The 27,920-nt window shown below is 43.6% G+C and overlaps 1 protein-coding gene across 12 annotated transcripts in view; it reads left to right on the forward strand.

Moving 5' to 3' along the window:
- FBRSL1 (fibrosin like 1) overlaps positions 1-27,920 on the forward strand; it is a 539,862-nt gene that overhangs the window by 139,424 nt on the left and 372,518 nt on the right. For all 12 annotated transcript variants that reach the window (XM_086761184.1, XM_086761185.1, XM_086761192.1 and 9 more), the window contains exon 2: positions 7,668-7,868. In XM_086761184.1, coding sequence (XP_086617310.1) covers positions 7,668-7,868 — 201 coding nt within the window. The remainder of the gene's footprint in view (positions 1-7,667; positions 7,869-27,920) is intronic.

Consider the following 27,920-nt stretch of genomic DNA (forward strand, 5'->3'; position numbering starts at 1 on the left):
TGTCTTTCCAAAACACTGGACCTGGAGTGCGTGCCTGACCATGCTGCTTACTCACTGGGTACCTCTGGAAATTAATTGAGACTGACGTCCCCCAGGTCACATTCTTGAAAATGGAGGTGTTTTGCATAGTCTACGACTTGTGAAACGTTGGGCAGTGCGAGGGCAGCATGCGGTGCTTCTGCCATCCTAATTGTTCCCTCTTGGGAGGGGACTCACCGAGACAATGGGAGTTCGCAGGAGCGGGGCTTCCTGTGCAGGAGCCATGTGCTCTGCGCTCAGCATTTGTACCCAGCAGTGCAGCTCAAATAAGCTGAAGTAGGTGCTGTCAGATAAGCACAAGGTTTTTTCCAGATCCTTTATACACTACATAAACTGGGCAGGCTGAGCTCCCGGTCCTGACTGAAAGCAGCTTCAGCCAAAATGTACTTTTATCTGCAGTGAAGGCTGGGCAGGATGGGTGCACGAACACCAGCGCCTCTCAGCCTTCCTGCAGCCTGTAAGAGCTGGGCAGGCTGGGCTTGCAGTACGCCTCATTTCATCTACCTGAAAATGGTGCCCCAGCTTCCCTTCAATCATTTAAGCTCCCTTGCTCTCTGACACACTTTCCGCTGACAGTAATTCTGTGAGCACTCATCGGGCATTTACTGCCATCACTGGAGGAAATACTGATGGCTTAAAATGGGATCATTTCCTTTCTGATGGACAGCACGCACCTGTGGGAGTTTTAATAGCTGTACAGTATGTCTGTTAGCAGGTAGCGCGGAGGACGGGTGCAGGGCTCTGCAGTGAGGTGCCCGCAGGCGCTGAGGAGGAAATTGGAGGAGAGGGAGAGCCGCGGCCAGTTTCCTGTTGAGCCTCCAGAGCGTGGTTTAGAACAGTGGATTTTGTGTATCCATCTCCCCAGTGGGTGATGGTGGAGAAGGATTTATACCAAAGACATGGACAACCATATGCTCACATTCACACAGGTTTCCTTGACCTCTTGCTAAAGAGAAGGTATTTGCTGTGTAGGTTCTTACTTTTATTGTCCCCTGAATTACTGTTAAACGCTCTGTTTCCGGGTACTTGGTACTACTGGGGAGGAAGATGACTGGTTTTTCCCTCGAGTAATTGAGAAGGAAGAGAAGAGTACCAGCCCCCTTCTCCGGAGACTACTACAGCTCAGCACTTTATTTATTCAGGTCTCGTGCAAGCAAAAAGAGCAATCAAAGCCCTGTAAAATCATTGTGGATTGAAATGCATTTAAAACTGGAGCAATACTGACCTTCCCTTTTGTAATTTTTGGCTATGTTGTGTAAAGGTAACATTTATCCAAGGTATCTCTACTTGATACAGTGTCTTCAAGGTCCTAGCAGCAGAGACCTTAATTCTTGGGAGACAGAACAAGTGGGCATTTAGCAGAGTACTGGCAATTTGCTCTTCAGCTATTCACAGGTGACAGAACACAGCCTCTGGTAATAAATTTGGCTGTTTCAATTACAGTGAGCTTCTTGATTCATCCACTTTTATTTTTAAGTTAAATCATGTATCATAAACCTGCAAACCAGTGGCAGCTTCAAATATCTTAACATTTCCAAAGCTGTCTTGTCAAAAAGTCATCTTATTCTTGAGCTAAACATGTGACGGGATCAGAGCAAACGTGATGCATTTTAAAAAGCAAACCCCAAACTCATCTGGAATATGTCAGCTACAAAAGGAGAATTGCAGTCCAAGGTTAAACAAGCAAGGATTTCATTTGCAATCATTTTAATTGATATTGATTGTGTTGCTTGAATATAGGGTAAAAGCAAGAGAGTCACTTCAAATATAGATGCTTTTTTTTTTTTTTTTTTCTCCTTTAGAAAAAGCTTTAGTGGCTTTGGCTGAAAGGCATGGGGCTTGAGTTACGTTTTAATGAAGTTTAATGGGGGAGAAGAGGTGGTGGTGGGGGAAGTCAAACAAGTGTGTGTTACGTTACAGGAAAAGTGAGAACTTCCCCATCCATGAAAACTGCAGCCTCCCAGCTGGAGATGCCAGCAGACGGCCTCCCAGAGCACCCTGAGCTCTGGGGAGAGCGAAGCCGGGCTCCTCTGCTGCTGGATGGGGCTTCCAGCGAGGAGCCACTGGGCCATGCTGGGGCCAGCCCTGCCTCCGCGACTCCTTCTCCATCGCTGCCCTCCCTATGCACTCTTCCTGCCTCCTAGCTCTCTGGAGCAGAGCTCTCCGATTTCTACTCCTCTCCTACTGTCAAAATGCACTCCTGCTGATTTTTAAGGTTTCCACTTGCATTTGCTGCCTGTTCACCACCGTTGAGTTCCAATTCAGTCCTTGGTGGTCCTACCTTACAGCCTCTGTTAGAGTTACCTCTTCTCCCATTCCTTTTTTTTCTCCTTATTATTCACCTTAATTCATTTGCCTCTTGGCTACTCATATTTTCTTGTGCTGGCGCCGTTCTTGCAGTAGTTTATCTCTCTACGGATCCATCTTCAAATCCGTGCCTTGAAGTTAATTTCTTTCATGTATGTTTCTCATGTGGCTCTGCAATATTATTTTTCCATCTGAGTTACTGCCTCCTGTGTCACCTATGCATAACATCATACTGGGCAGCAGATTTAGCTTAGTGGAGGTCCTGGCTGTATTTGTAAGGTGCTTTGTCTACTTAGAAAGCACAAGAATATTAAATCAGCGTTTGTTTCTATGTTGCTGTTCTATAAACTGAGTATCAAGTCAATAGGAATATTTTAAAAGTAACCTAATTAAAAGTAAATCTGTTTCAGTTCCTCTCTGAGCCAGGATCTCTCCCTGAACTATTAAACAAACATGTTTGACAACCCTGATGCTAATTGCATGATAAAGTTGATATAAGGATAGATGGCGCTTAAATCCTCAGGGGCTTTTCCATTGCAGTTTTGCTGAGAGAAGCTGGAGGCAGAAACAGGGACAAGCAGGGTCAGTTTTAGCGACAGCAGTGGGGATTTTTTATTTCCTTCGTGTGGATCCTTCTTCTTCTGTTTGATGTTCAGTGGGATATTTCATGTTCCCCAACTTAAGGAATAAGTGCTGCGGTGAAGGGTTGTGGAGAGAGAAGCTGGAGGCTGTTTCCCTTCTGGGAAATCAGCCCATATAATCTTTTTAAGTCGGCAGAGGCAGTCTGGCAGGAGCGGAGCGTAACCGGTCCTGGTCCTTGGCTGTGAGTCTGAGCCTTGCAGTGTCCAATGGCCCCAGGGATGGGGGATTATAATGGACTTGATTTCACACCAGGGCTGCGTTTCAAACTGATGCTTGAGGGCTGAGGGTAGTTATTTTAGTAACTATTATTTTTGTCTCCTGCACCCCAGCAGCACACTTGAAGTTTTTCTTCTAGCTAATGTGGTTTCTGCACTTTTTTCCAGGTTCTTTGAGTGTTCCCTCTATATGAAAGGTATTTACAACCCAAGCCTCCCCTACATGCTTTCTGAGATCTCAAAGGGCTGCGTAAACTCAGAGGATTTGGGCAGAGTTTGAGCTGGGTTGAGCGAACACACAGTGATAACTGCAGCCAGCGGATGGCTGGGGCTGTGCGCTCGCGCCAGGGTCCTCAAAGCTGATCGCTATTTCCTGGTTAAACAGACAACGCCGAGTCCGCTGTGCAGCAGTCTCTTGCTGGGGCGTTTTAGGGGTAGGAATGGTGTCATTCCAGAGCCAAGGGCTGTGCACCCGCATTATTCACAGCTTTATTTATAAACTGAGCGATGTGCGCACTTTGAGTGTCTCTGGAGATTGCAGCTGTGTGTTGGTGACAGAAGAAGAATGGCTTTTCAGGAAGGGGTGTTCCAAGCGATGAAGGATGTCGCTAGCTCTGCCGCAAGCAGAGGTGCAATTGCATAACTTTAGCTTGGGCCAAATAGCAATGAAAAAAATTTGCATATTTCTATTATGGACTCTCAAAATCTGTTGCAGAGTCTAGGTTACATACTTGGGTTGCCAGCTTGTGCTGAGGTCTTTGCCAGTGGATCTTCACAGCTATTGGCGTGCAAGGTATTTCAGATACAGCTGGAGGAGGTACCACAGTTACATTTTCAGCTGAAGTGTTCTTTGATATCTGTACATCCAAATAAGCAAATGGAGAGATAGAATCTGTGTGTTTTGTGGAGGAACTGCCAGGAAAGAGCCTCTCAAGAAAGGCCTAATTCTTCCTTATCTGTAACCACGCAGGCAATTAGAACCATCTGCTCTCCGTCTGCAGCCCAGACAGGCAAGGGGCTGCAGATGGAGAGGCTGTAGCCTGCCCTGGAAGGTGTGAGAGAGATTCCTAAGTGAGGACAGGTAGGAGACAGCCCTGGAAGCAGTGAGTAGTAAGGAACAAAATAGTTTTGCATATTTTGGAGCAAAATTTGGCAATCACCAGTTCCTGGAACTGAGAAGAGAGAATGGGCCTGGATCCACCGGCCTTCCCTACAAAAGGGGATGTACTGGCCCTGACGGCAAAGGTGGCCAGGTCTGCTGACTCCTGGGTTGGGCAAAAACCCCGAGGCTGGATATGAAGACGTTTTGACTTCAGGGCCTTAGTTCAGACATTGTTGCTGTGTGAACCCCATAGGCTTTGTATGACTTGCGAATAACTGCTGGTCTGGGCTTGTCTCGGGGGAAGGCTCCAGCAGAGCAGTTTGTCAGAAGGCCAGGCTCACCTGCCAGCTGGGATTTCTGGGTTGAAGTCAAGGTGCATCAATAAATGTTCACTGTAGTGATGTACTGTAGATTCTGTATGTGCTTGAAGTTTCCAGCAGTTGCCTATGCACAAGCACAGATGCACATCCAAAAATAGTAATCTCTTGTGCTAAGTGAGGTCCCCAACTTGGAGGTCATAAACTTTAGTAAAAGAGCAATTGCTGGAAGGCTCTTTTAGTAGAGTAAATAGAAAGGAAACAAAGGAGGCAAGAACAGAAACCGCATTAGCCCCCTCCTGCTCTCTGCCTGAGGCTGCAAAAAGGTCTGCTTTCAGCAGCATAGAAAACAGCCCCGCTGTCACCCTCTGTCAGTAAGGAGAAGCTGAGGTCAATGTTCTGCCTTCCCAGAAAATCAAAGTCCTCTGAGCTGCACCCTCTGCTGAAGTAGGGAGGAGCGGGACTGTGGAATAGGTTTTCTTCTCCTGGGGCTGAGAAACTTGGCTTCTTCCCCGCGGCTGCCCCAGACGCGCTGCGGAGCTGCCGAGGCCTCCTTCCGCCTGCCTCCTGCCAGAGCCTGGGCTACCAGGGCTTGGGTCTTAATTCACAGCTGTTTGGAAAGTGCTTGAGGTTCTTGGACACAAGTGGCACTACAAGTGAATGCGTTATTTCCTTGGCTGTGGTCCAGCTGTGACTCTATTCCCTGAATTAATTTTGCTAGTAGCTCAGTGATGAGACAAACCTTAAATCTGCAGACAAAATGGGGATAAAAAGCTGAATTTCTAAGTAGGGAATTTTGTAGGATTCAGTAAGGGGAAAAACACCGATTTCCAGGCTAGTTATGTGGTGAAGTGAATTGTCTAAAACCTGCAGTGACTGTGCTGTGGGTACTGCAGGAAGGCTTTCCCTGAGGCACTGACAGAGGCCCACGCCCCATGTGAAGCCAGCTAGAATTAAAACTGAAATGGCCATTTACTGCCTTTGAAAGCATCCTTAAACGTGAATATTGCACACTGAGCTGGGAGTGCGTTATTAGCTGCTGCTTTCGGGTGGTGGGGTTCCCCTGCCACAGCCCCCGTTCTCCTTTATCAGGGGCCCACGTCGCCTCATGCAGCATCTTCTGTGTGGCTGCTGTCACGTTGCAGCTGCATCTGGCTTTATGAAGAAGTGGACATTTTTGGTAACTTCTGTTTCTAATGTGGTGCTGAGTATCAGTTAACAGATGTAATTTCCATTGCACTAGTTTTTGATTAGTTACTAAAGCTTAGCATTTTGATTTCTATCTCAGCAACTTCCTAGTAAATAGGACAGCATGACCTTGTTTAAGCAGCATCTCGAACTGCTGCTTTAGAGTGTTGTCTTAAAGATGAAAACCAAAGTGAGCAGCTAAACACTGATTTGTATTCCTTGTTTTATCATTCATGGAGAATAATGCCAGAAAACAATTTTCCTTGCTCTTTCACTAGTTATGGACTTGGCAAGCTGAGCTGTGTTCTGGTGTGTTCTGTGCCTCTGAGACACTGCTGCTTATTTTAATTTTGGGGTAGGGGTTGTATCATTGAGGGTTTTGCAGCTTGCTGTATATGTGTGCTTTAAGAGGAGCTTGCCAGCTACACAGGATGCCTGTGTGAGGTGTATAGAGTTTGGGTGCTGGCTAATTGTCCTTGAGCCTGGGCTGGAATAAGAAACAGCTGTCTGTATTTTACTGTCAAGATTCAAATCTCAATGTCTCTGTGACCCTAAAGTGCGGTGCATCATCTCGCTCTTGGGGAAGGGTAACTTTAAGCAGTGAGTGATTTGTAGTGGAATCAGCATGTTGCACACTGAGGCAGTCAATTCACTAATTAAATGAGAGGGGGGAGGAAGTAATCTGAAGCAATCAGCAGGGCATTTCATCCCAATTCCTAATTTTCTTTTTTGTTGGGCTTTAGTTTTTGAGAGACTAGAGAGCTGATGATTTTCATGAGCTCTTTTGCAGTACTGAAGGTGTGTGCGTTGACGTGAGCAAGCTGTATCGCGAACTCCATGCAAAATGAATGCAAAAATCCATGATGTAATTGCTTGAGTCAGAAGAGAGGCATTTAGAAAAATTTCTGTGGCTGAAACTGAAGAATTTTGGCATGGTAAACAGTGCTTTTAAGGTACCTTCTAATCTGGTGTATTTACCTCGCATTAAAAAATTAATTGGGATAGAGTCTGCAAAACATTCCAAAAAGAGTTCAGTTTTTACCCTTGAGAATAAAAGATAATGGGGAAAAAAATATCTAGCTGCAGTGAACTAATGTCAGAGAGATTTGGCATATTGTTTCTTGAACTCTTTTTCTGTGTAGTGTGTGTAGGGGAGAGGTTGCTACGTTGTCACCAAGAGTTTAGCTTTCAGCCCTCAAAGATGCCAGGGATAGCAGTAGTAATTCCCTTCTCTGATCTCACTTCCGATGTTAATCGTTATGACATGACATACCCGCTTTTAAGCTCTCCTTAGACTGCGTGTTGCAGCCCTGATGCAGGGCAGACACTTAACATTCAGAAGCTTCCACCTCTGTTCGGTGTTTAGATCCCATTGATCTCGGCTTGCTCATTGAATGCATGTAGGCTTCAGAAGCGCGTTTCTCCGTGTGAGTGCTACTGTGAATCCGAGACTGTCAGGCCCAAGGGGGTCTCATGTGTTACTTTCTGAGATCAGAAACAAAACGAAATAAAAACCACCTCTGTTTCAGCTGGACGGTTAAAGGCTTTCCTCAGGATGCTGATTTGCTCATGTGCTGTTGACGTATGGTTCCTAAATTAATCTGAAGCAAACTCATTTTCATAACCGGTTCCAGCATCTCTGAAATTAATCAAACACATAGCCTGGAGAGTATTCATCCTAATCTAATCTAAAATTACTGTTTGCATTGTGCGTGCCTAATTATTCATCTTAAGTCATCTCTGGAAAGAACATGCTGTCTTGTTTGTGTTTTCATTCAATATTTACACTGCTTAATGCTTAACAGTAGTCTCAAAGAACTTAACTTATTATTATTTTTTTTTTCCTCTCCTTTACAGAAGGACATGTCGCTAAAGCCGCAGGAGCGGAAGGAGAAATGGGAGAGGCATCCAGGAAAGAAACCTAGAGAATCTGAAAACTGTGTGTCTGCTGAGCCGAGTGAAAATGGCCATAATAATGATGCTGGGAGCTCTGAGAGAGAGGCAGAAAGAGGCAAAGAACGGATGAAGAAGAAACTCCCTTTGAAGCTATCCAAACAGGTAGGGAAATTATTTCTCATCTGAAGCGACTGCATCGTGGCGTTGGCCACTGTGGAATGTTGTCCTGCTGGTAGGCTGGGCTTGTTAATGTAACTAGCTTCTCTGGTAGCTTCTGCTGGTGAAAAGAAGGTTTCTTACAATACTTCTGTCCAAGTGTGCAAGCCAGTGTTGTGGGCAGGTTCAATAAGCGAAAATGGAAGACCAAGTGTGCTGGGTAATGTAGGAAGGAAGGAGCAGGCCTCCCTTGTATCCTGCGACTTTGAGAGAGTGCTGTAATTCACACCGTAGGTTTGTGGCTCTTAAAGTCTTAGACACAAATAGAAATCATCTATCATAGCCTTCTGTGGAGAAGTCATGCTTGTTAATGTGCACCTGGAAGTTGGAAACATGAATATGTCCATCTCATGAATCAAGTTCATGTGCTCCCAAAACAGTATGTTGAGGAAAGAATATTCAAGTATTTTAGAAGTGGAAAGTCAGTTTGGAGGAAGTTGTGCTCTGGGGAGTCTTTTCTCCATGCCCTTCTAAAATGTGGTAGAACATTAATGAATTAAGAGTTGTCATGCTGGAGGGGACGATTGCAGAGACTCTCATCTGAACCACAGCGTGTACAGAGCCAGGGAGGTGACAAAAAAGAGGCACTGTGGCTGGCAGGCTATTTATCCTTAGCTGCTGCTCAGCAGGGAGATTTGTTGGTGACTCAGTGCTCGTTCATCAGTTTGAAATCCACATGGCGCAGCAGCCGGGATCTATGAACAGACACTTTCCCAGTTGTCCGTTAACATGGTGCCAAATGGCAGTAAGTGGGAAGACCAGTGTACTTGACCCTCCAGTATTTGTTCTGAGCTAAGAAATAAGCTACAATGAAAAACTATTTTTTATTCTTTGTGATGCTGAGAAAAAGAGCTGTTTAACCCAAGCACCTCTTCTGTTCTGTGAAACTAGTTCTGTATGTGTGCCAGACAAAGAAAGATTGCATTGTCCAGTTATTGGAAGTGTTTTTTCAGACTTTTGTTATCTTAGGATTTAAAAGGATCGTTAAAGTTATCTAACATAACTCCCTGCATAACTTCACCACCACACACAAGCTTTGGTGGTTGTATTGTAGCATATTCATTCAGAAGGGCTCGTCGCATTTTACATTAGAAATTCTAGTGGTCTGCTCATTGCCCCACTCTTCTGGTGGCTAATTGTTCATATGAACAAATCAGCAGACTTTAATTTTCTTCCTTTTGATTAAAAAACCCCAAACAGTTGGGATAATTCAGTACAAGTAACTTATGTGAAAATGTTAGGACTTTTCTGCTTGCAAACATTTAGGTAGCAAAACATTTTAACCATGCACTCCTGCATTTGCCAGGTTTGTTTTCTTTTAACTCCTCAAAGTGATACCAAATGTTTTGGTTTTAGACTTCTCAGTTTATATGTAATTAAAATATATCAAGTTTGTTGTTTGTTTTTGCTGGTAGTTGAGTGATAGGGTTTCAGTTCCCCCTCTGGTTACAGGTGTACCGAGTTTGTGCACAAATATTCACTCTGTGCAAATGAAAATGACTGTTTATTATGGGTGAGTAGATGCACCTTGTGGTTTCGATGAAAGTTTGAGTGACTGGGATCCTTTTCCTGGCATCCAAACCCCCACAGTGCTTAGCATGTATTGTACCAGAAGGCCCTGGCTTTGATATGAAATGTTTAGAAGCAATGGTGCTGGGTGGTATTGCTGCCTGCTGCTTACACCAGGATCGTGGCACTGTGCTTCATCAGCTCCTCTGCATCTTTAAAGCTGCTGTTGTGTCAGGTTTTTTTATTTATGTGAAAAGGCCCCAAGCACCAGTGCAGTGGCCCTTGCGCTGTAGTTCCCGGAGGAACCTTACAGGTGCTCATGTCGATGGAACTGCGTGGTTGGTGCAGTTGAGTGTGGAAACAAGGGGCACCGTAGGAGGTCATTAGGTCTCGACTGCTGCCAAAATCTCTCTAACCTGAAAGCCTGGCTTCAGTAAATACTGCCTTTCTATGGTTTAGAGAGTTGTTCCTTCAGGTCTGAAATTAGGCTGCAGGGAGTTCCAGGCGTTGCAGGTGTGTGAGGTCGTGTGCTGTGGGACAGCCTGAGGTTCCCTCTTGCTGGAGCTGGGGTGAGCTGGTTCCTCACCTGCCGCGGAGGAGGAGAGGGTGGTTAATAGTGACATCTACATGAAATCAAAAACTAAGTTTTGAATAGTTGTGGCCACTAGGGATTTCACGACACTTCCTTAGAAGCCTTTGGGGTAAGAGGTTTTGTTACACTGGCCAAACTCTGGTTTCTGTCTTTATATGCTGCCGCCTTAGTTTACCAAACGTTTAGATTATTGGTATTTCAGCTCTGAAAAAAGGAGGATATTGTGATCTGTTTCTTCTGGCTAGTATTTGGCTGCCATCAGTGATTAAATAGGGTATTTGCTGCCACATTCCTGAAAAAGTGAATTCATCTTTCATTATTTAATCTTTTTTTTTGTTTGTTTTTCCCCTCCGTAAGTGTAAGCAACAAGCTCCAAAAAGAGCGAGGAGCTTGTACAAAGAGTATAAAATAAAACCTGTGATGACTGATTCATTAATACACTGTGCCTCTTTAAACAAGTCATGCTTAGAATTCATCTTTTATTGAAAAGGGAGGTTTTTTTTAAAATACCTTTTATTATCCTGGCTGATACAGTTGTGAAAACCAGGCAAGTTTTCAAGTCTGTAAGGTTGATGAAAGCAGCAGCAAAATCTAAGCTAGATAAACTAGGCTATTCTTAGTTCAAACTAATTATGCAAATGATATAAACAAGTTCAATATTTTTTCCTTTTTTTAATAACCACAAAGTTCACACCTAGAATTCTGGCGTTTCCTGCCAAGCTGTCTAGACAAATTGGCTGTAATATTAAGTTTCCTGGAATTTGGGGGTGATTTTTGCATCTCAGGGTTATTAAACATAGGTTTATACCTAATTTGGAAAGCTTACTGTAATTAATGCTAATTATATTGAGATGTTGCTTCGAAATTACCATTCAGTTTGAAGCTTTCCTTATACTCTCATGCCTTCACTTCACAATGCTACTGAATTGTCATCTTTTCTACACAGCCTCCTCTAATAAATCAAATTGGGCATTATAATTATGGCATTCTGCTAATCCTTGTAGAGAGGTGCAAAGTGGTAAGCTGATTTGAGCTCCAGGTTGTCTGCTTTGTTTAGAAAATTAGATTAATACTTCGCTCTTTTTGACAAAGCATCCAGATTCCTATTTACTCCTGAGGTTTTTCTGTACCTCGGGGTATGGCGAGAGGGTTGCAGGACCCAATCTGTCCTTTCCAGCCTGTTACTCCCACGGTGTATAAAAATAACTCAAACACATTTGTCTTCTGCTGTAACCAAGCAGAGGGAACAAAGGGCATTTCGAATAGGTATAGGTGCTTTGGTCAAAGATGTGTCAGGATTTGGGGCTGTTCTCAATGCATGTGTGTGGGGAGAGGTGCGAAGTGAAACTGTGGTTCCCTGATGGGAAGCAACACAACCTCCGAGTCATCAGGAGCATATCAAGGAATGAGAAAGTGTTTAAAGCTCTGAGGTATTTTAATGTAGCCAGAGTGGCCTGCAGTAAAGCTTGCGTCCAATATGGCAGCATTTGTTGGAAATTGAGTCATTGTCTTTTTTAAAAACTAGGTCCAAGACCAACCCAGTGGGTTGTGGAAGGGAATCCCTGCTGCAGCTGCGGACAGTGCTGGCGGGGGAGAGGAGCTCATCATTTCTTTAAAGGATTCTGCTATCGTTGGGTGTACAATTCACTTAGATAAAGTAAGAGGTAGATATAAGATGAAACTTCTTAGTTCCAGTTACGCTTCCTTGTGTTGTCCTAAGTCATTCTTCTAGTTTTTGGAGAGTCACCCTTTGAACTTTGGGTCTGTCTTTCCTTAGCCTTAGCTGAGCTGTTTTGCTCTTTGCTGGGTTCATTTTTGGAGCTGTTTATTCCTCTGAACGTCTCAGCAACCTGGGGCCACCCTGAATGTAGAGCAGTGAGGTTTTTCTGAGCTTCAGGACCCATTGCCATTTCTATACCTGGACTGCAAATGGGCTGACCTCTTTGTGAAAAGAGTGGAGGCTAGAAGGAAAGAGTTGCTGCTATTCCAAGTTAGCTTAACCTCGAGCTCTGTGGTTAGTCAGCCCAGGAGCGTCGCAGTGTATTGGATATGTTTAGATCTTAAATGCGGCTGTAATAACACTGTTCTGCAAATAGTCGTTTGTCATGAAGATGAGTGTCTTACACCTCCTCCTTCATTTTCTCACCCGCTGTTTAAATCACCAGAGATGAGGAAGAGTCTCAGAGAAACTGAGGAGAACAGGGTGGTGTAGCACGTATTTAGTGTTCATAAATAGCGTGCTGGGTTTGGAGCATGGGAGGAAAGGACAGGAAAGCTAATGCTGTCATGTTGCTCTGGAGGTGTGACATCTCTGTGACTTCGGCAGAGCTTCCTGGAGGGAGGGAAAGCAGAGTTAATTCCTGTGTCTCATTCACTCTGCAGCCTCCACCAAGCTGCTGAGCGTTATTGATGATTAATGTATATTGTTGCTGTGGCTCTTGCTGGACTGGAACTGCTAAATTGCATTAACATGTTTGATTACCTATTCATGTAATTTTTCTGTGATGCTCATCAGCTCGTTATCCAACATTCATTGATGAATGTAACACCCTCCCCTGCCCCCAGGAGAACGCCACTCAGGGTTACTGCTGAGCTGAGCTGAAGGTGATACACTAAGTAGCTTGTCAGCCAGGATGCACATGGTTTCTTCTGATGTCTGGGTGGAAATTGCTAGCTGGTCTTCAAACCAGTTACATACCCTTGGCCCCATTTTATGCGGGCTGGTGGTACTGAAAAGCTATGGAGCTTTTCCCAAGGTAGAGAGAAACAGTCTAGAAATTCATCTGGCTAATGAAATACCTTGTGTGGAAAATTTGATTTGGCATCATACTGTGTGTGCTGATAGTTGGGCAATAGTAGCATGTAGCTGCTTGATTTTTACTTGTATTTTTCCAGATAATGATAAATGGTAAATCAAAAACTCGGATGTGCTTTTGAAGCCACTGGTGGGCTGCAGGCAGAGTGTTTGTTTAGCGATGCAGAGTTCAGAGATTGAAATGTACCTTTCTTAGCTGGGATTCAGCGGCCACGTAGGACAGTGAATCAAAAAAACAACCTTTGGAGTCTTTGTCTGTAGGCCAGAGGGCAGGTATGGATGTGCCTGTCCTTCCGTGTCTTAATAATGGAGCGTTTGGAAGCTGAATTGTGTCTAAGAGGGTCTAAATGTAATAGTACCGTATTCTGTTACCTTCAGTATCTCTGGCTATTAAAGGCAAATGCATTCTAGGCAGCCAACTTTTTTTTTTTTTTTTTTTACTTTTAAGAAAAAAAAAAAAGAGGGTTGCCTTTAATGTGGGTTTTGGGGACTGGTTTGGTGTGCACTGCTCTGGTGTTTGCGTTCTGCTGCTTTTGAACACTGAAACGACACAAACAGGTTTCTTTTTGTTTCTAATTGATGTTTGCCTTTTTGTTAGCAGATATTGTTATTTTAATGTTCTTTGAAACAAAACAACAAAGAAAAAGGAAAAAAAAGAGTCAATTTTCTTTTAACTAAGAAAATGTTGCTTCATGTATTGCTTAAAACCAGGATCCATTTCTACCTTTGTAAGTACAAGAATTTACAACTTGGACATGAAAGCTCTGTACCAATTAGTTTTAAGTACTCATTTGTGATTGCTGGGAGAGTTTGGCTGTTTGCGTAGCGCGTGTTATCCGCGTGAAGTCTCTCCACCACAGCCTCCAGCCAGGCTGTCTGGAATCCCAGGGACAGGGCTTGGGTTGGTGCGTTCATTCCCTTCGGCTTGAGCCAAGGAGGCTGGCAGAGGTGTGGGGCTCTGCTTTGGCAAAGCCTTCTCCAGCACGTGCTCGCTTCTAAACATGGCTTCAGAGCTCCTGGTGAGGTTGTGGTGCTGGGTGGACCCTGTTCCCGGGGGGATTTTGGAGGAGGTCCTTATTTCCAGCTGAGCAGGGCTGCAGGCAGGCACAGATGGCCTTGCCGTGCTCTCTCACGCTAATCTGCGAGGGCAGAGACTTCACAGCTGCCTGGGAAACCACTGGGGAGTACCGGTGCAAAGTACCGAAATGGGCAATGCGGTATTTAGTCATTAGGTTTGCTAATCCAGGGCCTAAAATCAGCCTCATTTCAATCAATAGCAATCTGTTTGCACTGTCAGGAGCTAATTTAAAAATCTGCTTTAAGTCCTGGTTAGGCACTTGGTATTCTGTTTTCTGCATCCAAGTAGAGGGGAAGCAGTGGGCATAGCACAGCAGTGGCAGGAGGAGGAAAAATCCTGTGTAAATAAATACTGGATGTTTATTTCCCAAATGAAACTGTGCTGTTACAAAGAAGTGCTGTTGTTTTTGCTAAATTAGTCCAAGAATTCATCAAGATTCTTGAAGTGGCTGCAGAGCCCCCTCTGTGACAGAGAGGGAACTCTACACTGTGTTTGGTTTCTTCAGTGCTTCTTTAAAGTCCTGTATGAAACTTAGATAATTAAGGCTTGCATCGTAGATGTGGAACAGGTAACTTCATCATGGGCTTGCAGCCACATTTTGAGAGCTACAGCACACCTTCCATAGCTGGGAGCTAGCTTCCATAACTTCCATAACACCTCAGTTCCCTGTGGTGTACTGTGCTTTAGGAGGTGTAGTGCAAAATAGTGCCATAAAACCACGGGGATCTGTGGCAGGAGGAGGCCTTCCTTTAATCTGGAAAAATGTATTTCAAAACCTTCTGCAGTTCTTGCAGGGAAACAGGAAATGAGGAGATCGTGTTTATTAGAATAGAGGGGGGAATCCAACCGGTTTTAGACCAATGCTGAAACATGGAACAGAAGCATATGCTGGATTTTACTACACTGCAAATATTCTTTTCTGAACAGAGTGATGTCAAGTGTGTTCTGGCTGCTGAAAGTGTTACATGTAGGAGAGTGTGTCTGTCCTTTTCACTGATGTAGTGAAATACTTATTCGCTTGTCTGGACCAGTGGGTTCCCCTCTTGTAGAGGACCCTCAGTTGCCAGTGCTGCTGCTCTGTGTGCCCCCCTTGTCCCTGCTCTTGTAGGACTCTCCTGATCCTCCCAGAGAGGCTCAGCTGCCTCTGAGTGCAGCTCCTCGGGCTGACCCAGCCCGGGAACGCAGCGGGGGGACGCTGGCTCTGTGCTGGTCGGGCAGGGCCAGCACCTTACTGCTGTGGGCTCTGCTCCTGCTTGGATGGGGACTGCTCATGGGTGGCAGAGCAAGTGGGCCTTGGCTGGCCATGGGGACAGGGGTGCAGTGTCTTGCCACGTGCACTCTGCTCCCTGCTTTGTATTTAAGGATCGTGATGCTGTTAGAATGGTATCGACCCTGCTGTGTTCAGAACCGTACTCCAAGGCTTTGCCTGCGGCACTGGCTTCTGCCTCCTTTGTCCCTGCTTTTCCTCTTCTCCAGAATTCCTGTCTGTCCCCGTTCACCTCTCACTTAATGGCATTTGGGCAACAGCAGTGTGTTCAGGCCTCCAGATAGCTGGTGGCATCTTTAACACGTGTTAGAGCAGATCTAGATAGCGTGATGGTGAAAGTGCTGGATGCTACCAGTGCTCTGCCTGCGCTGCCTCTGGGGGAGCTGAACCACAGCGTCTTAAGGAGCCTCATGTCTCCATTGCCTCTTCCCCAGCGCAGAAGATGTGATCACTGCAGACCAAGCAAAATGTGGCCAACCAGTCTTTGGAAACTCAAGAGGTGCGCAGACATTTCATAAACGGAGCAATCTGGAGGAAGCTGCTCAGAGCAGCTCTCACCTTGCAAGACTCGTCCCTAGCAAACAGGGGAGTCTTGACCTGACATTCCTGGTGTTTTCAAAGTTAAGAAAGGTCAGAAAACTGAAGTGGTAGGAAGATAGTTAAGTCACACTGCTGCAGTGTTAGAAAGTTATGCTGTAAGTATGTGAAGAATTGAACCAGTTATAAGTCCCATGTTTTAAGACTCCTGCAGGTCAACTTTAACTTCTCTGCCTGCAGTTAGATGACTGATAAGGACCTTAGGTCTCATTTGCTTAAATATCGCCTCAGACTCGGGCAGAATAAAGAGAAACAAAGCAATCCTCTCTTCTGGCTGATGTTCTGTAAGGAGCTGTGAATGAATCTCCTTACAATGGCTTCTTTTGAAAGGGAGAAATAAAAAGGAAATTTCATTGCTGACAACTTATGTGGCATCAGACGCTATAAAAAAAGGTTGTTGGTGGTCATTGGCTACATTCTGAGAAAAGAAGAGCTAAATGGTTTGTAATTTAGAGAAGGGGATTTAATTACTTTAAGTAATTTACAGGAAGCTGTAACCACTTGTGTATTTTCTCTGTTGAATTTAATTGGTTGACACAATGCACAAAGTCGTCTTTCTTTTCCTTCTTCCCTCCTCTTTTTTTTTTTTTTTGTTAGTTTTATTTGTATATTTGCTTTTAGAGAAGAGAGGGCACCAAGATAGAGCACTTCTGTTGTATCTCATGATTTTAGCAAATGGAAGAATGGAGAAACACAGTGCTGTTTGAATGGTGCTCTGTCTCCGGCTGGTCCTGGTAGTGTCTGCTGCTTGCAGAGATTCAGAGCCTTGGCTGGAGATTTTTCTTCTACATCTCTTCGTGAGACAGGACACGTGAGCTGTGTAGAGCCCCCTTTCCTGGGTGTAGTGCAGATGCCACAGAGGAGGCTAGGACCTGGAGGCAGATGAAGCAGCCGTGGCCTTTTTGTGTGTGGTTTTTCTGGTTTGGAGAACAAGTGTTTAAAGGGTTTATTCCATCTTGATTGAAGCACTAGCTACCTAATATTTTATCTAGCTTTGCACAAGAGTTTGGCATCTGTTACCTGATTGCAGCCCCCATTCTTGGACTTGCATCAAATGTGTGCAGTAAAATACAAAGCCTTTGAATGGCAGCAGGTAGCATTTGGTTCTATATGATCACCCCTGTAATTTTGGGGATGATCACAAGTATTTTTTTGTGTGTGTGAAACAAGCATAGTACATGTAGATGGACAGTATTCTTCCTCTAGCCTGCTTATCACTGTAATAACTAAACCATCTCCGCAGCTCCAGTCTAAATCTGAACTGATTTAAAACAAACATAAAAATGACATCCAAATGTCACTTGTGGTTGAGGCAGAATAAATATCTTTGTCATGAGATACTCTTACTTTCACAGTGCAGAACTTGTCCTTGCTTACTGCTGGCCATGGATCTCAGTTTCTGCAAGAGCCTGCTGGGACGGATGCACCAGGAGCTGTAGCAGAGTCGCTTTGGCAGTTGCCAGTCTTTGCCTGAAGTCATTTAATGGCTCTGGTTCAGCTCACTTGGCTTTCCTTGTGGAAGCGTGTCAAAGATGATGCTGTTTTCCACCTCTCAGTCACTCTCGCCTCACAAGCTGCAGCCTCGGGCAGTGTTACCCACATCCCTCGACCTCTTCTCGGTGTGGATTCTTAAGGGAGCTAATTTTCATACTTCTGCCTGATGGGTGGTTTACATGAGCTGTTGAGAATATACACAGCTTGAGTGAGCACATCTTTGGTTTGAGGACATCTCTTAGGTAAAATAAGCACCTATTTTTTTTCCCTTTAGACCTTCAAGCAAGGTTACTAGTAACTGTTCAGGTGAATGCCAGTGCACTATTTATTTCACAAAGTTGGTCCACGAAACCTGTGCTATTCTCTCTAACATTTTATCTAAAAGAAACTGAAGAATTAAGTAAAGCCAGTTTGTGACTGATTTGAAGATCTTCCAAGCTTACTGGTTGAGGCAGTCCTAAGTAGTCAGGTATGTGTGTATCTTTTAACTCGAGTTGAAAGATGCCCTGTCTGTATGTAGTTTTTTCCAACTTTTAGCACTGTAAATTGATTCTAAAATTTTTCTGAAGTTGAGCCTTGAAATTATTTTTTTTTCTAAGATCCTAGCAAGGAGACTATTTTGAATGTTAAGTTTAGGAATTATACATATAAACCCTTATTATATGTAAAAGGGTTTTTTTTTTCTTTCTTTTTTTTTTTTTCTGATAGCTTTCTCTCAATTTCATTTCTTTGCAGTTGGAGTCATGGCGATTACAAAGCTAAGTGTTATTTGGGTAGCTGCTGGATTCTGAAAGTTAGTGTCTAAAGTCAGTTATGTAGATAAGTGCAGGTTTTTAAATTTAAAAACACATCTTTCATCTTCACCTTTCCTTCCACATTCCACTTTCTTCTGGTTAAAGGCTTTGATATTGGCACTAGGGAAAGGAGTGCAGGCTCGATTCTTCCTTCAGCTGCAGATCCAATGCAAGGTAAAGTTGAAGACCAGTAATAGGCTTCATTTTGCACTCTCTAATGATTCCTCTTACTGCCCCGCTTGACTCACTGACATTGAATATTAAAAACAAGAAAAAAAACTTTTTTTCCAGGGGAAATGTTATCCATTGGAATAATATTGCTAAGAGAGTCCAAGGACCAGGTAATGGATCGAGTAGTGGATGCGGTCCAGGGCAGCTAGAATAACAGTGCCGCGACGCATAGCCCTCTGATGCTGTAATACTGCAGCCTCCTGGAGGTGATGCTGGATCTCGTAAAGCTGTCTTTCTGTTGGTTCTCAAAACTTTCAAGTGACCATAGGGCAATATTTTGTCATTTAACATGATGTTTATTGGCTGTAGTGTCAGTCCTAAGTGTCTTTTTGGAGTTAGTGTCTCAGTCCTTTAGGATCGAAGATGGATATAGTTCAGCTGGTCAGATAGGTCTGCGGTGGAGTGTATCTGCAGCTTTAACATTAAAAAAATAAATGCACTTTCCAGTTATTTTTCAGCTGGAATGGGCCAATTTCAGTGTATGAAGATGTAAATGGGGGTGACCTGAAGGAAGAGAGTCATATTACAAGTGTTGCCTGAGTTGAGGTTTTTAAACTTGCTCATTTGTACATGTGCTCTTTTTTTTTCCAGATCTGTACTGCCAAAACCAGTAATATGAAAATAAAAAAGTTATTCTTTGCTTACCACATAGGAAATAATCCCTACAGCAGAGAACAAAGCCTAGATCCAGAAAACCTGAACGCCATCCTAATGAGCTGAATTCAGTGTTTTCCCAGCACGCGTCCGTACTCTCCTGTATGAAGGACTGGCCGTAGGGCCCTGAGCCTTACTGGGAGATGTGGTGGCGTAAGGGCTGTGTGCCATTTTAGATTGCTTCCCCATTTTCGTCTCTCACTTTCCTTGCGACTGACGCATTTTGTTCATAAAGCAGCTTGTAATTGAGTGTTTGACAAAGAAGTGTTTACAAGCAGTGTTTCTTGTGCATGACTGCTTAGCTGAGGGGAATAACAATTTGGGTCTGAATTTCAGCTCTCCTTTGTCACTGTCGTATCGTCATCAGTGGCAGTGCTGTCTGCTTAAAGAGAAAGATGGATTAAAATTGCTTCAGGGTATGGCACTGGAGTGGGGAATGCACACTCTTTGAAGGAGCTTGTGTCTGTTCCTTGTGGCCCATGCTCATTCTTTGTTGGTATCATGGTTTTGGACCATACCAAGGTATGTGGTAATTACCACGTGTGGTTACTTCTGGGTTTTTAGAGGTGGAGTCTGCTAACTTAGAGGGAATTTTTATTCCAGTCATACGGAATTTAAAGGTTGGAGTTATGCCAGGTTGTAAGCCTTCTCTAGCCATGGGGTTAGATGCTGTAGACTGTAGCTGCCCGAATCTGGGAACATGGTTGGAGTTCAGTGTTCATGAGTTGAAACCTACAGAGCAGGTGGGACCTGTGTTACCAACATGAAAGTCTCATGTAGCTATTGCTCAGAAAGACAAGGACTCTAGGATCAGGCTTTTCAGTTCAGGCAGCATGTGTGTGTTTCAATTGTCTATGCCAAAACCCTGCTGCAAATTATGCCAACTGGGCAGGGTGTGGAGGGAACAGAAGCAATGAAGTTATGCATGAGTAAGGAACAGCTCAGGCTTTATTTAGACCCATTATAGGTCATTTGCAAAGGGTACTCTTTCTTTTTTTTGAAGGAGGGGAGGTGTCTTTTAAAGGGGCTGCTTATTCCGTGCTTGGAGGAGTTACCATGTTTAGTCAGAAGTGACGGGAATCGAGGCAGAGCAAATAAGCAAAGACAACTCCAAGAATCGCCTGCTAACAGCTGGAGGCACCCAGAGCTCCGGTCCGACCCCAGGCTGCAGGGCTGAGTAGAGCAGTTCCCATTAACGGCAGTGCCAGTCTGTGACTAAAACCTGCACGTAGAGTCGAAACTAAATCACAGCATATAAAACAAAAGTCATGCAATCAGGCATGAGTAAGAGTAGTACTCAACCATTTTGGCCAATGAGTCTATTGCTTTCCTGCTGCTTGGGTGCAAGCAGGAAGGAATTTCTGTAGCAAGTCTACCAGTATCAAGTCTGCTTTTCTGTGTATAGCCATTACTTAATGGTCAATACTGATCTGTTGAGCAAAAGTAGGCAAACAGCTTTACTGACAAACTAGGAGTAGGATAACGCAGTGGCTGCTCTGCTAGGAGCATCTCTGAATTAGTGCTGTTGCTTGTCAGAGTGCTCTGACCATAGCAGTGTACTGAATTGTTAAAATCTTGTAAAGGAAACCACGTGGCACTCACATCCAGCGTGCCTTATATTTGTCCTCATGCAAAATAATTTTGCAGGTGTTTTGCTAAGACATCTTCCCAATCCCCTTAGCCTTGTTCAGAATCATCCTTGTGCGCTGAGTAGCTTGGTAAATAAGCAGTGTGTTTTTGTATGCCTGTACAAATGCTGGTGTCTTGCAGTCCTTTGCAGCCAGATATTCCCTCTCTGTTTACCTGACTTGTCAAGAGCAAAGGGAGAAGAAAAATGTCTTTGTGACAGCTTTTTTTTTTTCCTTACAGTGAAGCAAAGGAATAAAGGGATTATTTTTTTTCCCCCCAGAGAGTCTACCCACAGCAGCAGCACCAGGGACCTCTCGTAAATTGATCAAGGGACACGATTGACCTTAGGGCTGCTTGTTAGAGAACATTGTTATAGGTGTGTTGTAATAGCAGATGTAATAAAGTCTACATTTTCCCAGAGGAAAAAAAAAAAGTATGTTTTGTGGGGTTTTTGTGTGTGTGCGCATGTTATTTAATAGGAACTGAATTGTTATTTGACAACCTTGGGTCACCTCAAATAGGCATAAGCCTAAGGCAAAGCCAAAGGCAGACGAGTTACAGACTAAGTTGTATGGGAACTTGACAAATGCCTGGTTGTTATTGTTTATTGAAACTGAGAGCATAGGGAAGAATGGGGTTTATGAAAAATTATTGCAATTGTAAAATGAAAAAGAAAGTGTGAGCTAGGTCAAGAAATTAATAGTGATGTAGACCCTGGAGGCTTGCTCTGTGGTAGCTCTGCCCTTAACTGGAAGACGAGCATCCACGCATACTGGGCTTTTGGCCCTGAAGAGCTTGGAACAGCAGGTGTTGGAGGTACCTCAGACCATCCTGCTGATGAGGGCTGGATTAGGAGGGTGCAGAAGTGGGAGCTCTGACAGACTTGTGAAGTCTTTTGGTAAAGCTAGCTTTGTTTAAAAAAGAGAGTAAGCCCTCTGCAACTCATGTCATGTAAACACAAGTTTAAAAAGATGCTTTTAAAAGAAATTACCACCACAAGTATTCAGTTAGTTGAGAGCCTAAATCCCAGTGACTTGTTGATAGGATGTGCTCCTCACTCACGGAAGCATTTACATAAATCCCACTTAGCAGTTTACTCTTACTCCCATTTTTGTATTCTGATACCTCTTACTAGAATAAATGTGTTTCTTCTATTTTGTTACATCCAGGCAAATAAAATGGCAAGCTGTTGCAAGATGGAAGTTGTGCTCTATTAATGGGACTCAAAGTAGGATTTCTGATCATTTGGAGGCTTCCTTCTGTGGCATCATGTGCTTATTTTCCTAACGGCTATTATTTATTTCATTTGGCAGAATGTCTTTAACTTACACTGGTAGTATCAGGAACTTCTACTGCTTCAGCTGTATTCATTTGCAGAATGTAGAAAACCGAGGCTTTTTTGCAGCGTTCAGCACCATGTGACTTATATTGATCAGGTACGTCCTGCTGTTCAAAGACTTACTGAGATGGGCTGTAATTGCTTAAGGTGCTTCTGCTAAAACAGCGTAGTCTGAAAGGGTTTTTTTTTAGGCATTTTATGCAACAAAGGCTGTTAATACAGCCACACAAATAAGAGCCTTTAGTTAATTCCTAGTTAAGTATTGACATACTTGTTGACTTGAAACTTGTTCTGACAGAATTAGGATTTAATCAGTAAAAATCAATCTTTTCCATCTACCTGTCAAAAAAATTAGTTGTTTCCAATGCTGAGCTATGTATGTTAAATAAAAATTAAACAAGTGATATGATCTTTTTCTATATCAGATACTGGCTTTCACCTGGTAGTCACTCCAGAAGGAATTAACTTATGTGTGATATTTTTATTTCTGAATTGAATAGGAATCTTGAGCTCTAGTGCTATGGTAGTTTGTATCTGAGTTGGCTTTTTTCCTGTTTCCAGACACTGCAGACAAGTAATTTAAAAACCCTTTTCCTCCTCCTCAAAAAATAACTCTGTCTGGGAGAGAAGGAGAGGCTGTATTCTTGCCAATAGTGCTAACTGAAGGGGTTGTTGAGGTTAAAGGATTTATGCTATGACGTTCTGCTGCTATGTTGTTGGGCAATGAGGTAAATTCCTTAACCATCCTTTGTCTGCTTGCTTGTCTGTAGCATGGAGATAATATTTTTTACTTCCTTCTCAAAATGTTTGCAATATGCAGAAGAAAAGTAGTAGAGGACATGATGATTGTTTTATTACCATAGAGGAAAATACAAGGCTGTTTTTTCAACCTAAAGAAGGAAGGGAGGAGGTCACTGCTATAGGAGTCTTGGCCTTGCTAGCAAGATCTAAGGGACTGGTCTTAAGCTATGGAACATCATACAGAGACTTGACTACATTTGGGAACAGCACTGCCGCATCAGCTCAGAGCTGACCCAAAGCACGATGAACTGGTGCAGATGGAGGACGTGAGAAGTTACTCCATCCAAGCTAGCGTTTCAGCATCATGCCGTGTGAATGTGCCACATCAGGTGCCCAGGATGGATGCCAGCTTTGGTTTCCAACAGCTTGCTTAGAGGTGCTGGACACCATTCAATAACTCGGTCCACCAAGAACCTTGCAGAAGGCTCTGGCAATGGCTGAGGATGATCTAATGCTGGTATTAATCATGATCCCATGATTGAGAACTAGGTGTGAATACTGAGGGTGTTTCCACAGTACAAACCCAGGGAAGGATCTTGATAGCAAACTCTGTGGGCCAGTTTTCTAGCCTAAGCATTTTCTTTTTCTTAATTATAAACCCTCTAAAGGTCTTCTAGGGTGAAGAGCTGGTTAGAAATACTGAGTGTATAATTTTGTGGTTTGCTGTCTTTAGTAACTGGCTTCTCGGGAAGCTTTAGGAAGGAATAGATCCGCTTACGTACGCCTGAGCAAGGGCTCGGGTATCTGTTACTATGAAATAGCCCCACTTGATTACGCAGCGCAGAATACGAGACGTACGTAAAGCTGATTCCAATGGGCTAAAAAGGGCTGTCAAAGCCCTGGTGTACCAAGAACAACATTTTCTGCAATTCAGTATGAATTCATCCCTTTTATTCTTCCCAGAAGTGAGATTTGTTTACATACTGCCCTTAGCACAGAGACCCAGACCTTCACCTCCAGTGTGGTCTTCTGATCCATGGGAGTGACTGCCCAGGAGACCTTCGCTTTTCCTCCCTGACCTGAGGTGGGAAGAGGTAAACGGCGTTGTTAAGGTCCAGCTAGGAGTGGGGGTGCTAGATCTGTGTTTCCGGGGGTTTGGCATCCTGAAAATTTTTCCATAACAGAAGACAGGAGGGGAGTTGCTGCTGCCAGTGAATGGTGCTGGCACCTCCAGTGTTGGTGAGTTATGTTCTGTTTTCTGAAACTAACTGGAGAATATTCTGAATTCCTAAAATTCTGCCTGCCCAGCAAAATCAAGGGGCAGTGTGGCATTACTACCCATGTGAATGATTGCTTAATTTAGCAACAAGTTATGAATATTCAGTGGCATAGGCTTCGGCAGAGAGGAGGAGCAGGAATGTCAGCCCCTGGGGACCCACACGTGTTAACCTCTGCGGCCGCGGGCTCTCCTGCCCCGTCCGCGTGCTACCTGGAAGGAAATGGTTGCAGGTGCATTCATCCGTGCTGCAACTGAACCTTCATTTTGCTTTAGAGATGTTCCCTTGGAGGTGCTCATGTGGAAGTGGGACAGTTGGGCTTTGTGTGAATGTGGATGCATGTGCATGTCTGTCAAGTTTACTCTCACGGCTTAACCATAATTCGTTACATAAAGCCTGTTTGTCACACATGGCTTTAACTACCCACAGGCCAGTGCATGTAATAATTCCAACGTCGGTTTCAAATGCAGCGAGGTAGGGGCTGCAGATTACTGGAGATCTAAGCACGGAGGGCTAATGTGGCTTCTGATGGGAATCTTACTTCTAACCCAGGGCTGTAGCTGCCTCGATTGAAGCACCGGGAGGTCAAATGACTTGTCAAAGGTTGCGCAGTGAGGGAGCAACTCCACTGACATTTGATACCAGGAGCCTTCTGTTTCCCAGTCTGCTCCTGATTTACACTTTCATCCTCCACTACGCGTAACTGCTGCTTGAGTTAAGCTGTGACACATCTTCACATCAGAGTAAAATTATTTCAAGTTAGACCTTGCAAAGGGAATGTCACTTCTTCGGCAAACACTGTATAGGTTTAGTCCATTCCCACCTGGTTCGTATGCTAGTTCAGCACCACCAACTAATAAATTACAATTATTAAGGTATCAATTTATCATGTCTCAGTGATGGTGCTGGCTGTTCCACCGCATTGACTGAAGCCCTTTGCTAGCTGCTAATGTGCTGTGGTTTTACTCTCTTGTCCCGTAATGATGGGATCCCTTGTACCAATTTGAATCCTATTAGATTGCAATTAATTTCTCTCTACTCCAAACTGAGACTGAGTCAAGTGCTGTTCAGTGTTGAGCTTACCACATGGATATATCGAAAGGGTGAAGTGCTAAGAGAGAACCCAGCCTGAGCAATTTTTTAATCTGTGCCTCATGTTCCCCATCTCCCCTGATTACAGTAATTAGCAAACCAAATTCACTGCTTTGGGAGCACAAATGTGAGCAATTGAGGAGAGGAAGAATATAACTACATGCTGCAAGAATGAACATCACAGGGGAACGGTTGCAGAAAGTTGGACTTGTGGAGGAGGGATATCTGCCTGTAGATATCAAAGGTTTTGATTTGTGCTGCAGTGGGACGTTCTACTGTAAGAGTTGGTGAGCTGCCTTTGTTTCAGTTAGTCCCTTATTGCATGGAAAGTCCTGCTACAGAATCCATGGAGGAGCCCATTCAAGCTTTACTTTGATGTTCTTGGTAGGATGGTGCCTGGGCAAAGTTAATGCTATGTTAGGATCGTTCTCTCACTGACGGCACAGGCGCAGGCATCGCCTGACGGGCGCAGTGATTGTTAGCTGGGTGCATTGCGGACTCCTCTCTGACAGGGAAATACTCAGGGCCTTAGGAGTTAGTGGGAAATCTGTAAATGTTCTTCCTGAGCTCTGGCTCTATAAACATCCTGATGCCAACACTCAGTGCAGTCACCTAGCGTACAGGAAAAAAGTAAAGTTGTTCCACTGAGGAAAAACTAAAAAAAAACCAGTCAGTGTTGAGCTAGACTTTCAGTGCTAGAGAAATATTTAAAAGCCAGTGTGCAGCCATAAAACAATAGTTTTATTTTATGATTTAAGCTCAGATTTCAGAGAAGGAGGAACTTGACTGCACCGTCACTGTGCAATTTCTACTGGATAAATTGATCCTTGGAGGCAAACTAGATTAATACTAGGAAGAGACAGATTTAGAATTCGCCCTTCTCTGTGGTTTCCATAAACTGAGGAATGCTTCTGGGCTCTTTGTTGCTCTAGCAATTTTCTCTCTGTTGGATGATGACCCTTTCAATAAGTGGTCACCCACATTGAATTTTTCTGACTCAGAGTTTAAAAACAGGGGGTTTTATTGACTATAGAATTCCTATACTGTAGCTTGACCTCGCTGTCTGCTTTCTTTGGAGACTATACAGAGATTTCAGCTAATGCCGAAAGAAGCCATTCACCTTTTAAGCTTGCTTTTCCCTGGCTCATAATCTACATCTGAGTGAAATATAAAGTATTGCTTATCTCTTATCTGCAAAGCTTCGGTAAGCTCCGGGCTGCGTGTGCGACGCGCCAGCTGTGATGCTGCTTTGCCAGGCGCTCGGGATCTGCCACGCTGCTGCTCTGAGAGGCAGATTTTGGGGTGGGCAGGATTTAAAAAAAATTACTTATTACTTTACTTACCTTAGTTTATTTTTTCTTTTTAGCACGTGGCCAATAGGGATCTGTTTCTTGCAGTAAGTAGCACAAGAGATTCAGTCAGAAATGCTGTTTGTTATGTATTTGGTTATGTGTTGGCATGTATGATTAAAAAAATAAATAATCAGTTATGGTCTTTTGCCTCACGCAGACTTCTGAAGTAGCTGAGACTGTTTCAAGATGCAGGTGATGCTAGCTGGCCATACATGCCAGACACATCTATTTAGAAGTTGTATTTGGTATTAGTGAGGAGTTAATCAGTGTTTGTAGGGTATTTGGAGGTGTGTTTTGTTTGCTTCTTGTGAGCCATACTTGAGTATTAAAATGAACTCAAGCCACTAAAACGAGTACATGGTGGGTTCTTGAGAGCCAAGCAGGGGCGTGTTTTCAGACCCTGTTTTGGAAGAGCACTCTCCTTGAGGAGAGAAACCCATGCTAGTGGCACTTGCAGAATATTTGTAGTTGCATGTATGCTTTGAAAAGTTACTGTCTTTCATTAACTTATGCTTGCTGTCATGTATTACATTATGAGCCGCCTCGGTGCAGTAAAATCCTCAGAAAAGAGAATGGGTAGGAAGTCAATGTAAATCCAAACAAAAAAAACCCTCAAATGTTACTTATTATTTAGAATTTGCGTTTGAAATCTCATGTTATAGTTGTTCCAATTTTTTGTTGGGCTTTCATTGAGAATATTAGCACAGAAAAGTTAACTTGAGGTTGCTTATAAAGGAGAGGGAATGATAAAGGAGGGGGGAGAAAATTTTGGCTGATGCAAAGAGATAAAGAAATCTTCTACTAAATTATAATTCTAGCATGTATTTTGCCAAGTTGAAATGGTTTTATCTCTAAGGCAAGTGCTCTGAACCCCATGTGTTCATTTTCTCCTTAAAGTAATTCTGTTCTGCATAGGTTTACTGTGTTTTACTACTGTAAGTAAGTGGCTAAAATAATACCTCTGAACAAGGCTTCTTGAAATTACTGCAAGATGATGTTTGTGTGTAGTTGTGGTTTTGGGGTCTTTCCACTGGACAGAAACGTTTCATCCCTAATTTATACTGCATAAAATTCCCCTTCAGGCAAAAGGAAGAGGGGCAGTTTCTTGATTACGTTGCTTGAGTCGGGTACAAAACGCATGGGTCATCTATAGATCCACATATGACCTTCAGCAGGTTATTTAAGGTACTTTGCTCCTTAATATTTCATGTCTAAAATTGCGCATAATATCTTCCTATTACACACAGAAGTTGCAAGAGTGATGTTTTGTTGACTGTTAGGTACTCTAGTATTGATGAGAGGCTTGGGTAGCATATAATGGAAACCATTCTAATCTTTCGTGTGCTAGTAGCAGGAATTTGATGTTCGAAGACTCCATCAGAACAGACCTAGTATAAAGCTATTAAATCTACATCCCAGATTAAAAAAAAAAAAAGAAAAGTGAGTACTCTTGACTTTGGGTCAAGAGTAGTTTCTGGATCCCATCAAAACATTATAAAATCAAGCTTGGAAAAACAAACGTTTTGAGAGCATCTTG

The sequence above is a fragment of the Chlamydotis macqueenii genome, chromosome 17, assembly GCF_036417535.1.
Source record: "Chlamydotis macqueenii isolate bChlMac1 chromosome 17, bChlMac1.mat, whole genome shotgun sequence".
NCBI lineage: Eukaryota > Metazoa > Chordata > Aves > Otidiformes > Otididae > Chlamydotis > Chlamydotis macqueenii.